The sequence below is a fragment of the Plenodomus lingam genome, assembly GCF_022343315.1.
Source record: "Plenodomus lingam strain CAN1 chromosome Unknown contig_26, whole genome shotgun sequence".
NCBI classification, from domain to species: domain Eukaryota; kingdom Fungi; phylum Ascomycota; class Dothideomycetes; order Pleosporales; family Leptosphaeriaceae; genus Plenodomus; species Plenodomus lingam.
This window is the reverse complement of record NW_027093941.1, coordinates 1,517,848-1,535,816: the sequence shown is the minus strand read 5'-3', so window position 1 is coordinate 1,535,816 and position 17,969 is coordinate 1,517,848. Positions and strand designations below refer to the sequence as shown.

Genomic DNA, 17,969 nt, shown 5'->3' with positions numbered 1-17,969 from the left:
GTGGTTCGGAAACGTGGACGGGAAATGCAATAATGAATCATGTCTCTTTGTATTTGGGGCCGACGATACCTGATCTACCTAATCTTCACAGAGCTAGCAGTGTCTTTTGTTCTCCAACACCCATCTATTGCACCACAAAAGCCTTCAGCGCCTCACCCGCCTGTCTCCACGCATCAACGTGAATCTGCCCAATGGCCACTCGCTCGTATGCCACCGCGTCCACTGGACGAACAAGCATGACATTATACGTACACCATTCGAAATCGGAAAACGCGTCATCGAACAGTCCTTCCTCCACTCGATTGCCATCATCTTGGAGATGCGCAAGGAGCGGTCCATTAACTATCAGACTATTATTCGTTTTCCACGCGGACAGCTGGACAAGGTGGAGAGGCCCGAGGCAGTTCGAATCTGTTGTGTCGCCGCACCACCCGATGAGGATACCGCAGCGTCGATTGTGTTTGTCGAAGAGGAAGGAGGAGGTTGGGGAGATGAGACTGCTTTCAAAGGGGTCGAAGAGGGCGTTTGGAGTCTTTGCGAGGGTGAAGGGGGAGAGGTGGATACTGGGGCAATTGAGAACCAGTTTGGCTGGTTCGGCTAGGGTTTTGGTGCCTAGGGGTTTGAATAAGGGAGTGATGGGCCGGTGGCCGTGACGGATTAGATCTGTGTAGCGGATTCGGCCGAGCCAGCCGGACCAGCTCCAGCTGGGTTGTTGGAAGCTGGTGAGGCGCCGTTCAATGGTGGAGATTGGCGTCCAGAGTAATGCGAGATCTAGTAGTGAGGTGGGTAAGCCGGCTGTGAAGGTCCAGTTGAACATGTTTGATAGTTCGGTTTGGATGCCGGTGAATGCGTTGATGATGTCGTCTGGCCAGCCCATTCGCTTCGTTGTATACTCGATTACGATTTGCTCATACCAGCGAAATTCGTCTAGAGGGCTGTATGTTTCGGCTTTGGACCGAAGCATGACGCTTGATGTGCGCATGTTATCCAGGGTATAGAAGTCCGTGTCGTCTTTGTTGCATCGGTCTTCACACACTAGATGCTGTTTGCAATGGAAGTACACCTGCTCATCTACAAAGATGATGCTTCGATTGGAGAGCAATCGTTCCTGAAAGGTCCAAGCCCGTGTATTGTACACGCAGTCTTCCGAGTCGTAGTTGTAAGTCTTCATCATCTGGTCGAGAATGGAGCGCTGTGCAATGTGTAACCCAGGACAAACGTACATGGCTGTCGTGTTCCGCGCTGTAGGTGGAATTCCGGGCAGTCCAGCATCTGCACATGTCCCACTAAGAGAGATGATTGTCGCCACTGCCCTGCTGTATATTGAGCACATTTGGGCGATGGCTTTTGCCTTATTGGCCTTGTCGTCTTGGATGATGCACTGTAGCTGTCAACCAAGTGGTTACCTATCTGCTTTGAATCAATTCCATACTACTGTATCAATCCAGAGATATCTTTCCCCAAGACTCCTTACAAAATATATGCTGTCCCTGATCGTCTGAGTCAACGGTTGTGCGGAGAGACTCCCTGGCTTGCACAACTGCTCGTAATTCGCTACGAGAGTAAGGAATTGTTTCGAAGTGCCCCATACATAGCTCAATGCAAAGTAACGGTGCTCGAAATTTGCTACGGTTAGACAGTCGTCGACAACATCTACTAGGAGGAGTTCTCCCGCGTCAGTGTCAAACCTACGGTGCTTATTGCAGCTGTCACCATGGCCCGTTTCACAATCATTCAGCCAGCTCTGGATCCTCGGGATATCTGCCCAGTGATGTCGTATTGTGCGACTATAAGGACACTTTGCTACTTTGAAATCTTTCAGGGTATTTTCTTGTTCCTCGACCACGTCTAGATCATCATCGTGGAGAAACGTGCTGGTTGTCAAGCCATCAAAAAACCACGGAGGCTGCGATCTGGTGGGTTGCTCGTTGTCCCTTCCTTTTCTCCTGGCATATTCACTTGCCCTCAACATATGACGGCAGCAGCAACAGTATAGCAGAGGCTCCGCGAGATGTTTTGCGTCTTCATAGCCGTCATTCAGCCACAATGGCGTACCAATGTCAGCAAAGCCGTCGCGGCCGTCCTCGTTGAAAGCTTTCTGGCACGGTACACAGAGATCGCCTCCTTCAATGCCATGATTTCTTTGACGAGCGGCAGTGCGGTAGTAAGGCGATAGATAGCTCATGATGGCGTGTCATGTAAAGGAGTGAGGTTCAGAGGTGGCAGATGTCATGCTCGATCTAGCCTAGAGTGTAAGGTGGGGGTCGACTATCCGAGGGGCCGTGCACGCGTTTACCATTGCCCATGTTGCCTTGGAGCTACGGGAGAGCTGCGCTCCGCATCCACATCACCAACTAAACAATCGCCTGCCCACGAAGCACATGTTTTCCATGCTCTCTGCTTCCGGTGGAGTTTAACAAGATAGAAACAATTACATTGGAAGCCCAAAACATACATTGAGCCTCTGCATCACCAGCGACAACCGGCAATCCGCCTGCCCCACCTCGCCGCCCTACAGTCAGCCAACTACTTTGATCCTGGGTCAATCGCCAGTTACACGCGATCATGGCGGCGGAACTGGTCAAAATACTTCTTCAGTTCCAGCCTGATGCGCCAGAACTGAAACAGAAACGCGAATATGATCAAGCTGCTCGTAGTTTTGTCCTACAACTTTCCAGCATCTCGGCCTCGCATTGGTCTAAGGGTGTAGAGACACAGGAAGATGTACTCACAGTGAGTTGTGGTGGTGTTCTGTGTGTTTAAACATTTCTGAATCGGCAGATACTCAACCCCAGCGTCAACACGATAGCATACGCATACGTCCTCCGCTACCGCATATCTGCACTGATGGACAAGAAGAGTGTCCCAGATTTGCTAAAACCTGGAGGTACGCTTTGGGACAGTCTGGTCCTCTTCTTCGAGACAGCTGATCCAGTACAACTGCGTTATGTTGGCCAGGAATGGAGGAGGCTGGTGGAATTCACAGAGCAGATTGCCCGAGCAGTTGGTTCAGTATGTGGTATCATGGCATGTAGCTACTGCGTAGCAACACCTAACTCGTACAGCCTAGTCTTGCCATCGCGCCCATCAGGTCAGCTATGACCCGTCTCGATCCTACCACAGGTACCTTTACCTCTACCCACCTCATCTTCATACACCTCTGTCTGGAGACGAGATCGTACGCGGCCGCCGAACCTATCCTCGACAACTACATCCACACCCTACCGTCGAATATTCCCAGCGCTGTTCATGAAGGACTCGAGTACTCTGTTCCTTGTGCAGACGTTGTGAGTAGTGGAGAGTACATTCATCAATGTTCGGGTCACTCGGAGAGGATTTGGCTGCAAGACGTAATGGAGTATTATGTACTGGGGGCCATGGCCTATCTCGGTCTAAAGAAATTTAAGAAGGCCCAACAATTTTTGGAGTGCGTGCTCATTGCACCATCATCCAACGTTGCGAACGGCCTGATGCTGGAGGCGTACAAGAAATGGGTACTCGTCAGCTGTCTGGTCAATGGCAAGGTAAGTCTCGCCTAGCCGTTTCTGTTTGATTGCCTAACATCATGCAGACCGCAGTGGTCCCCCGAACGGCCAATAGTATTGCCATGAAACAATGCAAATCTGCATCTAAAGCGTATGAAGCCCTGGCGGATGCGTACGAGCAACTGGGGAACTTGCCCAAGCTGAAAGCTCAAATCAAGATTGGCGAGGAAATATGGGCGGAGGTGCGTAATGAAACAAGTCATGAAACAATGTTTGTTTGTTGCACTAGGCGCTGACGAACTTGCAGGATGGTAACAGTGGTCTTGTCGCTGAGCTTTTGAACAGCCAGATGAAGCTGTACATCTCACAATTATCACGGACCTTCTCGGCGATCCCAGTGTCCAATATCGCCAATAATGTTGGCGCCGGTGCCGATGAGATTGCGCAGTATGTCGACCAATTGATCAAGGATGGCCAACTCAACGCACGCCTAGAGGAGACGAGGAAGCCAAACGTTGGGGTAGTCTTGCGATTCTTCCTCGACCCTGCGCAGGGGCCTCTAGCTAAGACGGAGAAACAGCAGCAACAGGCGCTGTTTGAGCAGACGCTCCGGACGAACCTACTAGCAGAACAAGTCAGGGATGCTGACTATCGACTCAACCTGACGAAGGAGTTTCTTGACAATCTTAAGCGGACGAGTAAGAGACAGGGTCCAGGAGGGGATAGCATGGACACGACTTGGGACGATGGTGCTGAAGCAGAAGAGGACATTATGACCGACATGTGAGCCAGCAGACACGGCAGCGCAGGTTGTGGAGATGGAAGTTGGTAGGTAGTTGAAGAGGAAGGCATTGGACACGAGTCGATGGCGACGAGGGCTTACATGGAACATTGGAGGAGGATGGCATGGCATGGCATACCGGTGTACATTACTTGGTGGGGGGGGGGGGTGGGGTGGCTCAAGTCAGGGTGTGCATTACGCGACAACGGGAGTGGATGAAACGTCGGTGGGGCCTTGACGGCTAGGTGGACTGAAGATGGGATGAACATGGAAATAGTAGCAGGTAGCAGGGCTGATGATAGGTTCATAATGCATACATACACAGGTATGCGTAGTAGACGGGTATGAGGTATGGACGAAGCATGTGTAGTAGTAGTATTGTTGTCGTCGTGTTGTTGTGCTGTTGATGCACGGTTAAGTGAGGAGCATTAGGAAATGAAGAAAAGAAAAGAAAAGAAAAGAAAGTGGACTACTAGTAGGTACTAGGTAGACTATCGAAAAGGTAACGGACTACTTGTCGTATGCGATGATGGGTGGATGTGGCTTGTGGCCCGATGCAAGCGCTTTTTTCGTCGATGGAAACAGATGCGAGCTGTCGGCTCATGATGGATGTGAGTGGATCTTGATGAGTGTGGACAGAGTGTACTGTGTAGGGCGAGTCGTGTCAAGGTAGGTACCGGTGGGATATAGATAGACAACGATGCAGGGTGTCAAAAGTGTCAAGTGTCAGTGTCAGGTTTATCAAATACGATGTGTGATGGTGGCTTGTCAGCGTGTGGATTGGGAGCGTGTGTGTTTTGGATACCGCGGTGTACCGTACCTGCATGGGGTGGGGTTAGCCTATACTCTACTGTGGTTAGCCATTGGCATGGGCTCGTTTTCTTTTGCTCTTTTGCGCGACGCGAGGAGACGAGACGAGGCGAGACGAATGGACACGAGAGGAGACGAGAGGACATGACACGACGAACAAGAGTCGGGGCTGTAGTGCGGTGCAGTTGGTATGTACTGTGGTCGAATGGGAGTACTAGGGGGGAGGAGAGGAGAGTAGATACGCTGAGCGCTCAAAGCCAATGGCCTAATTGTGGGTGTGGGTGGGTTGTAGTGGCTTCATCCTCGGCCTACCTAGAGTACAGACGCCAGAGCAAGGCACTTTGCTGCATCTAGGTAGTGATTGGGCATACTTTTGCACTGTTGGGCTTGAGATGTGTCTACGGTATGCATGTGGGTGGGGAGATGTGTTGCCAGGTGCAGGTGGTGTCCACCAGAAGTTTTGGCTATAATATGTACAGGGCTGCAGGCTGCAAGTCAAAACCTATATGTAGTATGTACCGTCAAAAAGGTGGTCAAGCAGGTCAAACAGGCTGAGAACAGATGGGGGATGAGGGCTAGGGAGTGGGTGGGGACGGGCGCTGGGTGGCCCCTGAATGATTGTGATTGTGGGTGAGATGGCGCGTCATGTACCATGCATACCATACATACCACACATGCCATACATACCATACATGCCATACATACCACACATGCCATACATACCATACATGCCATACATACCACACATGCCATACATACCATACATGCCATACATACACACATAGTACACTCATGCGAGAGAGTACCGTGGGAACAAGGTCGGAGCTAGGGCCGCCTCTGTCCTCGTCCGTCCGCTCCCTCAGCCCGTTTGCTTGCTTCCCTTTTTGCCCCCCATTCCCCCCTTCTCTTCCCTTCCCTTCCCTTCCCTTCCCACCCTCCGAGAGGCTGCTCCTCTCCAAGGGCCCAACCCCACCATGCTTGGCCCTAGCAGGCTGGCGGGCGGGAGTCGTCTCTGGCCGCACCGAACTGGGCCAAGAGTGCTCCTGCTAAGCCGAATCAGGCGATTCTGGGCAGGGGCAGGTTGACCAAAGCAGCTTAGCCATGTACCTGTGTTGTACACACTTGTACCGGTACCGGCACAATACGCCCAGCACTCTCTCCTCGTCACAAGGCACGACCACGAACCACTCAGACTGTAGACTGTAGAGACCTCCAAGCTGTGTGGGTGCTACAGTAGTTTTGTTACAGCCCAAGTAGCCAATGTAGGTAAATAGGTAGGATAGCAGTGCATACTATCTCGAGACCTATTATGACTACATGTACCTACATGGTGCGTAGTGTACCTTGCAGCTTCTCCAGGGGTCCTGCCCAGCTTTGCAGCAACTCGAGTTTGGCAACACACACACACACACACACACACACATGCTCCCCGTATACTATACACACACATACTTTTGCATACATGCATACACACATCCACAGTACATACTGTGTGGGTACATACGGTACCTAGCTGCTAAGCTACTCTACTCTACCTTGCCCTATCCTATCCTCCTCTAGGGCGTACCGGTATCTTCCCCTACCTTGCCCTGCTCCCTACCGTACCTGCTGCTACCCACCCTACCTACATTCTACCCTACCCTCACCCTACCCTACTACTGTACCTACCTGCCACCCCTTCCAGCCCTGTACCCAGTCCAGTCCGTCCAGTCCGTCCAGTCCGTCCACTCTGTCTGTCTCTCTCTCTCTCTCTCTCTCTGTCTCTGTCTCTGTCTGGTACACGACCCGACAGGCCCACGCCCACGCCCACTCTGCTGCTGCCCCCAGGTTGCACCACCGCCGCCCGCACAGCGTACCCGCCCGCAGTCGCCGCCCCATTGTCGTCGCTGCAGCGCGTCCCTACATTGGCCGCCATGCCTGCAGCCGCCGTGCATTAACTATACCCATTGGCTTGGCCTGAGACATACTTTCCTCCGCCTCCAGGACGCCCACCATAATGAACCTCACCTCACGCCCTCCGCCGCCGCCGACGCCGCCGCCAGCAACTGCCTGTCACCCTGCCGACGTCGCCGCCGCCGCCCACCGCCGCCAGTCGTCGCGCAGTGCCTCCCTCTCCTCCTCATCCGTCGTCACTGTCCACCGGTCCGCCTCACTCTCCCTCAGGGACCCAAGCGAATCCCACGGCCCGCTCACACCGCCCCCAGCTGCCCGTCGCCGCTCCAGCGCAGCCAACGGCGCAGCAGATGGCATTGTAGCCTTCTGCGAGGGCTCCAGCACCCCCAACACCAACACCAACGCGATTGCCAATATCAACCGCTGGTCGCAGAGTACCTCGAGCAGCAGTCGCTCTCCCCCGCCCCACAACCACCATCACCACCCTCATCATCCGAGCTTCTCGCGCAAACTAAGCACCAGCAGCCCTGGGGGCTCCTCCGCCAGCAACAGCAACAGCAACACCATCACAGCCAACTCGACCACTGCCACCACCATCACTACCGACACCGACACCAATACCGCCAATGGAGCGGCTGCCCAACCGCAATCGCCCTCACGCCTCAGTCCCTCGCCTCCGCGCACCACTGCAGCAGACGCACGCGCAAACCCTTCCTCGCCCATATCAAGTCCGCGCCGCCCTCGCCGCCCTCGTTCCCCATCCTGTGGGCCTCCGGTGACGGCACCGCCCCGACTGCCTTCTCTACCGCCTATCCTGCTCCCTTCGACAGTCTACGACCCCAATTCACCCCACAGCGCCTCGACGGCCAATTCCCCCGCCACCTCCACCCTCTTCACCCCGGGCTTGTTCATCGGGGGCAGCCAGCCGCAAGACTACTTCAGTTCGAAACCATTGACTTCGCAGCAGTCGCCCGCACACCCACGCCCCGCGTCGCGCACCAAAGCCGAGAAAGTGCTGGGCAAGTCACCCCTCGGATCCCCCGCCATCATCGGTAGTCAAGAGACGGACGCAAGGTACGGTTCCAATCTCAGCGCCAGCCGACCCGGTGCTGCACGTCGCCCTTCGGTGCCGGGAACAAAAGAGATCGCGCAGAAGCTACCACAAGGTGCGGGACACAGGACAGCTGCGTCACGGGATCACTTGGCCACCTCGAGCAGAGATCACGGCGCGATTGAAGGTAGGGATCACGCGAGGAGCAAGAGCAGGGACCATTTTCGAAACGAGAGCAGTAACAGCGCCAAGTTGGAGGAAAACTACCAAGGAACCCCTCCCCGCACACGGGAGCGGCGGGAGAAGGACAAGAAGACGATGCTCTCGAGGGCGCTGCAAAAGGCAAACACGGCTGTCCTCCTCGACAATGCGCAAAACTTCGAGGGCGCCATGGAGGCGTACGAAGACGCGTGCAAGCTGCTGCAGCAGGTCATGATTCGCAGCTCACAAGAGGAAGACAGGAGGAAGCTGGATGCCATTCGAGTAACCTATACCAATCGTATTGAAGAGCTCAAGCGATTGGATCCAGGCTACACGAATGCCAGCGGGAAATCGCTCCCAGCCCGGCCTATGAGCGGCGAGTCCCTCGATGAACAACGATCCATGCTGCTCACCGACGACGAGGAGCAGGAGCCAGCAGTCATCGAGACAGCCACGATGACCCGGATCATAGACGACCGCTCCAGGGAAGAGCCCCCGGTCAGCGCAGAGCCGGAACCTCCACCCGCTGCTTACCAGCTACCACTTCGGAAGCCAGAGTTGGGGGCCGGCGCTCGCGAATCGGTCATCTCCACGGCGATACAAGATGTGCAAAGAAGCATGCGAACCCCGCAATTCAACCTACAGCCGCCACCTGGAAGACTGGCTGATCCGGGTCAGGCTGTCCGAAGGCCAAGCCTAGAATCGCCCATGGACCGCTCTTGTATGCCCCCACCTCTGTCACCCAAGAGATCGAGGTCTCCGTTGTTCAGTGCGGCCAGAGAGATGCCTCCAGATGAACAAAATGCCCTGTTGCAACCACAGCAAACAACAACACAGGCAAATCACCAACGAGTGCAAAGCAGCGAGTCAACATCATGGCTCGATACTATCGATGAATCGGGCGGCTCCTCGTGTTCATCCTCTGTTCACTCACTCTCGCCTCGGGGATTGCGGAGGAAACACATGCGGAACGCGAGTGGAGGGACGGAAGCAGAATTCGATGCCGCACTCGATGCAGCTGTGGAGGCTGCCTACGATGAGGGCTATGAGCCTTTCGATGATAGCTCGTCTGTGCCAGCCGACTTGATAGCAACGCGGTTACGGAATGTGGAGTTGGCAAAAGAGCGGGTACGAGAAGCGGAACGGGAAGAAGCGATTGCCGCCGCCAGATACCGTTTCAAGGAAACGCAGCTTCGAGGTGTTGAAGCCTTGCCCCATGTTCGCCAAAGCGCCGAAGTAACGTTGGAGAATGAAGCGGAGGAGGAGGAGCGTCTGTTGGACGAGATGACAAGAGAGTACATGCTGGATGGATTCGATTTCGACTTGCAGACCAAGTCGTCCTTGCCGCGACAGTCAGACTCGAGCGGCTTCTCTGGTAGCACGTATAACAGTTCCGTGTCCTCGCACAGAACAACAGGTGGAACATCGCTTTCGACGGTTGCGGAAGTGATGCACCCCACTTCCAAAGGCGTACAACCCTTGCACTCGCCACCTGCTGTGCCCGCACCCTCTGGATCCCTTCCAGCATTACCCTCGGTTCCAGAAAGCCAGGGCCCGCAAGCAAATGACGCTGCTGAAGTGACACCACGCCCTGCCGTAGTGCCAAAGGACGCTGCTTCTGTCAGGAGTCGGAGACTGTCTGGGCAAAATGCAAAGAACCTGAAGATTGAAACCTCCCTTCCTCCTGTACCAGCAGCACCCCATACAGAGAAGCCACCGGTACCGGCCAAGAACTCGCCTGCCACTCTCACCATTCCGCCAAAATCTGCAGCTGCTACGTCGACATTCAATACTCAGCCTGGTTTAGATCCTGCATTCAAACTTCCGGCTCTGCCCCCGTCCTCTCATCAGAACCATCTTGCGGCCCCATCCCCGCAGCCAAACCCACATAGTCCGGCTGAGACCATAGCCACTGTCTCACCGGCTACACCTGCTCTGAATCATGCATCTTCAAACGAAGCTGGCCTTGTCCCCGGATCTCCCAAGGGTGGAAGGACTTCGGCCATGGGAATTCGGAAGAACAAATCATCCCTCAGCCTGAAACAGCGGAATCTATCGATATCGAGCCCAGATGGATCCGAAGTCTCAGTGGGGACCCCCCTCAGCACTACATTCTCCATTACCGGACGAAAGCCAAGCAATGTTGGTCTAACCATGGCGACGCCCAGTCTCCCTGCTTTCAATGTCGATGGCTTACCGAGTGGAGGAATGCACTTGTTTGAGAGCGACATCCATTCGCCCTTTTCTCCTGGCTCACCCAGTCCTGCTGTCGCAAATGCGCCCATACCGCTGGAGCCTTGTCCAGAGTCGTATCTGCTCCGTCCCTTCTGGCTCATGCGATGTTTCTACCAGACCATTGCCCATCCCCGTGGCGGCTACCTCTCGACCAAGCTCTTCATTCCCCGTGATGTATGGCGGGTCAAGGGCGTCAAGATCAAGAACATTGAAGACAAGATTGCAAACTGCGACCTTCTCACCGCCGCGTTGCAAAAGTTGGCCTCGGTCGACACATTCGACGCAGATGCCATTCTGGAGGAGATGCAATCTCTCGAGCTCGTCCTCGACCAAGTGCAAGCCCAACTGGCGAAGAAGCTCGGAAACGAAGTGGGCGTGCACTCGGCCGCCGCACTCTTCAAAGACGCAACCACGGTCGGTGAAGGCGCCGCCTCTGCTGAGGGACTGGGCAAGGGCTCCCACAACTCGCAAGACCACGCCGCGCCCAAGAGCGCAGTGGCACAGGGCAAATCCTACCTGACATCGTGGCGCAAACTGCGGTCCAAGAATTCTGGCGTCAATCTGGCCAGTCTGGCGGGTACGAGTGGGAGGAGCGAGGTGCCCAAGGACTCGTTGGTCATGGCTACGTTGCCCATGACCAGTCTGCCCAGTATACGATTTGCCAAGCGGGATATTTCGGGTGTGGTGTTTGAGGGGCCGAATTCTGGGTACATGGGTAGTTTGGCGCGCTTGTTTGATTCGGCTCAGATTCTGGGTGTGTATTTTTTCCCTTCTCTAATTCCCCCACCCCCACCCCCCTTTTTTTTGCCCCCTCACAGATAACCCAACCCCCACCCAAACATACACAACAATAACAAAAACCACAATACTAACCCCCATGCAGACCAAATCGCCCGCCAAGTAGAAGACCCAGGCCTCAAGCACAGCTCCCCCACCCACGTCGGCCTCGAACTCTCGGCCCGCCATGCGGCCGAGTTCTTTGGCTTTTATGTTTGCCGCTTTGTGCTGAATGATGTGACGATGATGTTGGATAAGTTTATCAAGAGGGGGAGTGAGTGGGTGTTGCAGTAAGGGTGTGTGTGTGTATGGAGTATGGTGTAGGCAGAAGTCTGGGTCAGGGCGTGGGAAGACGTGGGCAAGAGGAGGACAAGAAAGGGGTCAGTCAATGTTCATGTTCTTTGTTTCCCATTTTCATCTTCTTTTCTTTTCTCTTTTGGTTTTGGAATACCCATGATGTTGAGGAGCTGTGGTTTTGGTGGTGTCTTTGTCCTGCTTCTTTCTTGGTGTGTGTGTGTGGTGGTTGAATGACGGTCTTTATGTTTGTTTGGTTGCTGGGTTTGATGAAGGGGGGTTTGGGCGGGCTTGAGGTTGGGCTGGTGAGGGGGGCGAGAGGGGTGCTGGTTAGGGTGTGCTGTATGTTGTGTCGTATGTTGTGTGTTGTATGCTGGAGGCTGGAGGCTGGCTGGAGGCTGTATGCGCACATGTCTATATGTTTTACGTATTTGCGTCGTCAGTGCCTCTCTGTCAATACCAACGTCCACATGAACAAGAACATCAACAGCATTCCCCATATAAGTCATGCCATTCACACCATGCACACCCCGCCCCACCCTGTAACATAAAATAACCCTACAGCGATGCTGCTGCATACACCATCCATCTCCATCTGCCTTTTCACTGTTTTTCAGCCTTTTACTTTATTCAGCACGACTTGCAATGCAGCTACATGTACGGGCATGGTCATCATGGTTATCATGGTCTAGGGGGGGAGGGGACAAGGACACGGGTTGGTTTATTGGATGTGGGTTTTGTGTTGTGTTTTTGGGATCGGGATTGGGATTGATGTCGTGTCGTGTGGTGTCAATTGGATATGGTAGGGGAGTGAGGGGTAGAATTGCGGTGGGGTGTGAATATCGTGGGATATGTTTTTTGGGGGGTATTTCTTGGGTGCGAGGGTGGTGGTGTGGTGGTTGTGATTGTGTGCATGTATACATATTTTGTATGAAAAGTATGCTTCACACGAGTAAAAGCTGCTTGCCATCATCCCTCTAGCCATGTAGGTAGTTGACAAATCCTTCATCAACTGCATATCTATCAAGAACGACTATTTAGCTAGCAAACCAGGCGCCACACCAGACGGAGACGGAAAAAGTGCAAAGAGGAAGAGGACCTGGACACTTTTACGCAACGAATACACTCGTCGTCCGAGCCTTCAAGCCATGATTCCGGCGCTTTTCCTCCCATGCAACAAATGCATCGTACCACTTTACATCACCCTGTCTCGTCTGCTTCTTCACGACAAGACTTCTTCCCCAAAGATCCTCATGTGTAAAATAACCTCCCTGTCTCGCCGGCGGCTCCGCAACGCTTACCGCCCGTACCTTCACCGCGTGGGAGTCTGTCTCCTCAGAGTCATTGGTGCCGGTGCCAGCCAAGTCGGTGGTCGGTGCACTCACGGTTCCAGGGAGGTTGAGCAGGCGACTGAAGGCCTGCTGTGCGTCCTCGAGACTGCTACTTGCGCGGAGGGTCCGAATGACGGCGTTTGGGCGAATCAGATTGTTGGCTAGCATTGTGGATTGGAGGGCTGTGAGGCCCTGTTGTAATCCTGCAATGGCTTGGTAAACTGGTGTGTTCATCTCACGATGGTATGCGCGGCCGAGGGATATCAGGCTGGTGCTTAGGCTTGGGATGGCAGAAACGTAGTCGATGTAAGGTGTTGAGAGGTCGTTGGTGATGTTATCGAGTGTGGGTGTCGTAGTTGGGAGCGTGGAAGGTAGGACGAGACTGGCAGTTAAAGGTAGAGTCTGTGTCAAGGCTGGAGGTGTAGTATTAGGATCGCTAGTATTGGTGTTGTTTGCCGGCAAGAGCCACATCGTCTACAGTGGCATCAGAGCTCTCATTCCGCATCAGTCTGTAAAAAGCAGAAACATACCTTGTTGGTGTCAAGCTGCCACTTTGACCTCAGGATGGTGGTAGTGACATTGTTGACCAGGTCCGCAGTGCCCATTTGTCCGTTTCCCCCAAAGTTGAAGCCCCACCCTCGATTTGGATTGTTCGTATCTCCAATCGTGCTCGCTGCTGTATTAATCACTGCCCTCAGATCTATAAGGTCCTGCAATGCGGGTGTGGCGAGGGCGGCAGGAGTGAGGATGATAGCGGTAAACAACATCGTTTGGGGTATTGAGTAGACCTTGGAGTGAGCTGCCAGCATAGTGGAAGGACAATGTAGCTAGCGATCGTGGGCGCTGCTAGGGGGAAACAGAGGAGAGGATGTGTGTCAAAATATGCAACTGATAGCTAGGATTGTTGAGGTATGAGGTTTTGGGTCAAAGGTTGGAGGAAGAGGAAAGATGGAAACAGAGACGGCTGTTTATGAGGGCGCATGGGACGAGATGCGAGGTAGCCAGTGCATATTGGAAGGTGCTGTTGTGGCCATATGTCAGTCGTTGGAAAGAACTTTCGGAAGTTGCGTAATATGTAAGTCAAGAAGTGCAAGTGCGTCCCGCTGTGTAGTATGTGTGGTCTTGGTACAATACATACTTTTATACATAATGTGCAGACCAGGTATTGAAGCTTCAGGGTAGGCCTATAAGTCTGTAGTTAAAAGCACCACTGAGGCACTCTTAGTTATGTAATCAACCTCTGTTCCCTTCTTTTGCCATTGTCACAACATGCCATTCAATCTTCCCAGCCTACTGCTGGACAGTATTGCTGATCTAGCTACACACTGGCTCAACTTTTATATCCTTGTAGGCTGGGGATTTGCCTGCAACACGAGAACTAGTAGCCCTACTCTAAACTTGCTTCAGGACTTTGTTCTGCAACACTAGCTCCTTTCTGTCAGATCTTCCATCCAAATTCAATATCAGTGTTGCCGTCTAGGGCGTCGCTTGTGTCCGTCGTGTTCCTGCGAACTCGAACCATATCCGCAACACCCAAACTTGCTACCTCTTCTCGCCCCTCCTCACCCATGTCCGGGAAATCATGCCTACTCTGATCTAGCGTTAGGCGTGATTGTAAGGTCGAGCCTTTGTAATCCCCAGAACAGATTTCACCAGTCCGATTTATCTCGTCTGCAATAAAAGGAAAAACAGGCTCATGCAGTTGAATGATTTTTGTGCCCGGAGGCTGGGTCAGAGTATCGAGGAGGGTTTGGGCAAAGTTGCCTTCGACCTTACCCGTTCCTTCGATACTAACTTGCTTGACACCACGCGTGGCAAGAAGGGCATTTGAAATACCCAATTCCGTACTGTTAAGCTTATACATCAGGTTGGATTTTTGTTTCCTGCTCAATCTGTCTCTAATGAGCTTCTTCATTACGTGACTGGCATCCTCTGATGCTGCTGGGGATGCGAGATGGTAAGCATATCGAGTGAATAGTACATCTCCCTTCACTACCACGCGTAGTGTATGTAGCCGGTGCGGAATCATTCCGTTTCTCGATGGCTGGAACTCTTGAAGTGCTAGAGCCATGCGGAAGTCATGGTACTCTGTGAGCTTGGTGGTATCAATGTGGATCTCCAGAATGCGGATGTTTGGGAGATTTGCGCCGGGGTACTTTGCCATGATATCGGCAAAGGTTTTATAGTCTTCCTCGTCCTTGAGTATGATATGGTATCCGGATACGGCGCAGCTCTTGCTTATCGGCTGCTCCGGCTCAGCTTGTTTCATGTCATTGGAGACATCTTCGTCCAGCTCTGAGGAAACTCAGTCAGTAATTGGGGCGCACAAATTATGAGTACCCAGCAGTGGAGATTCGGCGGATTCTTACCAGTTTTGATATCTTCCTCGTCTGCTGCGAAGACTGTATGCTTCTCTTTCAACGGAGACTTGTAGACGGTTGTCTCCTTGCGCGGCGAAGGCTTGCTCAAGCCATAGGTATTTGGAGATAGATGTAGCGGTATTGCGTGTCTAGCGACGACTATCGTATCAGAATCATCATCTGATACAATTGGCTGTGACTTCTTCTCCCTTTCTCGGCTCCCACGCGGCATGACGTTGTCTGAGCGTGTGAGATGACAAGAAAATGGGAGAATGGGAGAACGAATGCAAGTCGTCGAAGGGTTGAAAGCTGCGGATTCTGCCGTGTGTGCGAGAACGAGGGGCCTGTGTAATGTTTATAGAGGCAACCATAAAGGTGAAAGCGAAACGTGACTGTCAATGTGAAAGCGAGAATTCTGTCGAACCTTCCTTCTCTATCGTACACAGGAATCATGACCAGGCAATCGAGCGCTTGTTGCAGTGCTTCCTCGGACGGTTTTTCGAGCCAATATGTATACGCCGGTGAACTTTTGTACGTATACAATGCAAGTAGTTCACATCTGGAAGCCTCCGCGATCCCCTTTCAAGCCGGCACTCGCCCTCTCGTATGCTCTCCACCATAACCCTATATTGGCCGCCATCAATAAGTCCATCATCTTCAATCCTTCGTCTTCTAGGATGATCTTGCCTAGCTTTGCCTGTTTGCCTCCAAATCCACCCCCTGCAAACTCCTGGCCGAGGGATAAGTCCAAACGGTCGCGAGAATTGCGCACATCCTCCGTGCTATCGGTGGAGTTGTTACGATTGTGCCGTGTGCCACGAAGGAAGAATGAAGAACGTTTTGAAGACTCTTCTGCCCTTGGGGACATGACCTTGGAGCTGCTGGGCAAGTTGAATCTCAGCTCGCTTACTGTCATTGCAGCGGGCGCTCCTTGTAGGCCAGGAATAACATGTCGGCACTACGTCAAAAATCAATACAGCACCGTGGAGGCCTGCTAAGGTGCAATGTGCCTTACCTTCAGTGAACCCCCGACCAGCCCAGTGATGAACTCACATCGACCGTTCCAGGGACTGTTGAATACATAACCACGGAAGCTCGTTTGCCTTTCGGAGACTTGTATGGTGTTGTATGTCTGATCCTGACGTTGCAAGAACGATGGCATAGGCTGCGGGCGCTGAACGCCAGCAGCACCTTCCCCTTGCCTTCCGTGCCTACCCCTCGAGCTAGGCTGTGGTGTATTATAGTCCTGAGAAGTATGTTTGCGGTGGCCAAACGCAGCGTTACCATGCTGCGTGCCCTCCATCCACAAACGTCGACGAAAGATGTTTTCACTCGCCAGAGAAAGCGGTTCCAGTTGCGGTGTTCGAATGTGCGGTAATGACAACGAATCCTGAGCCGATCGAGCAGGTACATCACCGTTACTATTTATCAAGCCAGAGCTGCTGCTGCTAGTGTCGGAATGAAGGAACTTGGAGTAGCCTGGATTCAATATTTCGATGTACATGGGAGACCCTATCTTCTTCTTCAGGACAGGATCACTGGAAGATGAGACGTCGAAAATATTTGGATCCTCAATTCTGGCAACATTCCACTGAGAGCCAGATGCTGGATCTCGTCGGATCAGAGTGAGCGTAGTGCCATTTCTTTCGGGATTCTCCGATGCTCTACGCGGTGAAGGTCGCGGTCCATCATTCTCCTGGCGGGATTGGTTGGAGTCAAAGGAACGGCGTGGATTGTGCTCAGGGACTAATGAACGGTGTCTCTGATCATATTGGCCGGCACTGATGTTCTGTCTGTTTTCGGCATCATGGATAGGTGCGAGGGTGCCTGGGATTGGTTTGCGTGGGGGAACCTTGATTGGAGCGCCTGGAACGGCCTTGCGCTGGATGCCTGGGGCCACTGATGGAGTGTGGGAAGAAGCTTGAGTTTGCTCTGGGTACTCGGCGTTCTGATAATCTAAAGGAATCAAGAGTCGAGCATCCTCAGGTTGCTCCACATGGACAAAATAGAGCGAACTATGGATGTCTTCGGCAGTCACTACCTTTTCCCGCGGCTTCATCGGCGACAAGAAGACATCTGAGGGATGTTTAGTGGGGTTGCCCTGGAGGTCACATGACACCGACAGCCGTACCTTTACTGCCAGGAACGCGGGCAATATACAATGTCAGCGGTTCATGCTTCACGTGGGTCGGATTTCTGGGATATGCGGGCGGATTGGAAGCGAGTGCTGTGAGCGAGGAAAGAGACTTTGCTTCCACAATGGATGTAGACATGGGGCGCGAAAGAATAACGAGACGGAGAGTTTACGATGGCGACGACGATGATGACGATTATCCTGGCTTGCACTGTTGCTTGCAGTGTTGAGAGCTATGGAAATGGAAATGGAAATGGAAATGGAAATGGAAATGCGGTTCTGCGAGTGGTGCGAGTGGTGCGAGCAGCTGAGTTTGTGCCTGCCCTGCCACCTACGGTTGTTTGAGTGGCTGTGCGAACGCGTAGGTACCCCCACACAGCAAGCGTGTTGTGCCCTCGTAGGGAGAGGCGCGATACGTGCTGTCTTGGCTGCTTGTCGTGCAGATAGCAGAAAGAGAGGCGAATAAGCGGGGGGTCTGGGTGAGGCCACGAAGCATTGTCTGATTGTTGGGCAAGCCCTGACACCGACTGACTGACAGTGAACAGTGAAAGGGCTGATGGAGGTCGGATGTCGGAGGGAAAGCGCCTGATCCCAGGGAAGCGATGCCGAATCGGGGT

The 17,969-nt window shown here is 53.2% G+C and overlaps 7 protein-coding genes across 7 annotated transcripts; 2 read left to right on the top strand and 5 right to left on the bottom strand.

Moving 5' to 3' along the window:
- Positions 1–124: 124 nt before the first annotated feature.
- On the bottom strand, positions 125–1,333 carry IAQ61_006784 (uncharacterized protein; the record flags this gene model as incomplete). The annotated part of the gene is made up of 1 exon (XM_003845626.2): positions 125–1,333. One exon carries the CDS (start codon positions 1,331–1,333, stop codon positions 125–127), a length of 1,209 nt encoding a protein of 402 aa, XP_003845674.2.
- An 87-nt stretch (positions 1,334–1,420) lies between these two features.
- Positions 1,421–2,185, bottom strand: IAQ61_006783 (uncharacterized protein; the record flags this gene model as incomplete). The annotated part of the gene is made up of 1 exon (XM_066097310.1): positions 1,421–2,185. One exon carries the CDS (start codon positions 2,183–2,185, stop codon positions 1,421–1,423), a length of 765 nt encoding a protein of 254 aa, XP_065952787.1.
- A 380-nt stretch (positions 2,186–2,565) lies between these two features.
- IAQ61_006782 (uncharacterized protein) lies at positions 2,566–4,272 on the top strand (the record flags this gene model as incomplete). Its single annotated transcript, XM_003845625.2, has 5 exons — positions 2,566–2,733; positions 2,782–3,012; positions 3,066–3,524; positions 3,572–3,727; positions 3,793–4,272. 5 exons carry the CDS (start codon positions 2,566–2,568, stop codon positions 4,270–4,272), a joined length of 1,494 nt encoding a protein of 497 aa, XP_003845673.1.
- A 2,234-nt stretch (positions 4,273–6,506) lies between these two features.
- On the top strand, positions 6,507–11,911 carry IAQ61_006781 (uncharacterized protein). Its single transcript, XM_003845623.2, has 2 exons — positions 6,507–11,210; positions 11,340–11,911. Exons 1-2 carry the CDS (start codon positions 7,073–7,075, stop codon positions 11,525–11,527), a joined length of 4,326 nt encoding a protein of 1,441 aa, XP_003845671.2. The 5' UTR covers positions 6,507–7,072; the 3' UTR covers positions 11,528–11,911.
- Positions 11,912–12,636: 725 nt separating this feature from the next.
- On the bottom strand, positions 12,637–13,667 carry IAQ61_006780 (uncharacterized protein; the record flags this gene model as incomplete). The annotated part of the gene is made up of 2 exons (XM_003845622.1): positions 12,637–13,332; positions 13,389–13,667. 2 exons carry the CDS (start codon positions 13,665–13,667, stop codon positions 12,637–12,639), a joined length of 975 nt encoding a protein of 324 aa, XP_003845670.1.
- A 629-nt stretch (positions 13,668–14,296) lies between these two features.
- On the bottom strand, positions 14,297–15,450 carry IAQ61_006779 (uncharacterized protein; the record flags this gene model as incomplete). The annotated part of the gene is made up of 2 exons (XM_003845621.2): positions 14,297–15,153; positions 15,228–15,450. The coding sequence occupies 2 exons, from the start codon at positions 15,448–15,450 to the stop codon at positions 14,297–14,299; spliced, it is 1,080 nt and encodes a 359-aa protein (XP_003845669.2).
- A 321-nt stretch (positions 15,451–15,771) lies between these two features.
- IAQ61_006778 (uncharacterized protein) lies at positions 15,772–17,491 on the bottom strand (the record flags this gene model as incomplete). The annotated part of the gene is made up of 3 exons (XM_003845620.1): positions 15,772–16,176; positions 16,234–17,294; positions 17,350–17,491. 3 exons carry the CDS (start codon positions 17,489–17,491, stop codon positions 15,772–15,774), a joined length of 1,608 nt encoding a protein of 535 aa, XP_003845668.1.
- Between the last annotated feature and the right edge of the window lie 478 nt (positions 17,492–17,969).

Bases quoted from the DNA above. Each gene is read 5' to 3' on its own strand.
- IAQ61_006781 (XM_003845623.2), top strand. From the start codon at position 7,073: ATGAACCTCACCTCACGCCCTCCGCCGCCGCCGACGCCGCCGCCAGCA. The intron at 11,211-11,339 runs GTGTGTATTTTT...ACCCCCATGCAG, and splicing joins TGATTCGGCTCAGATTCTGG to ACCAAATCGCCCGCCAAGTA.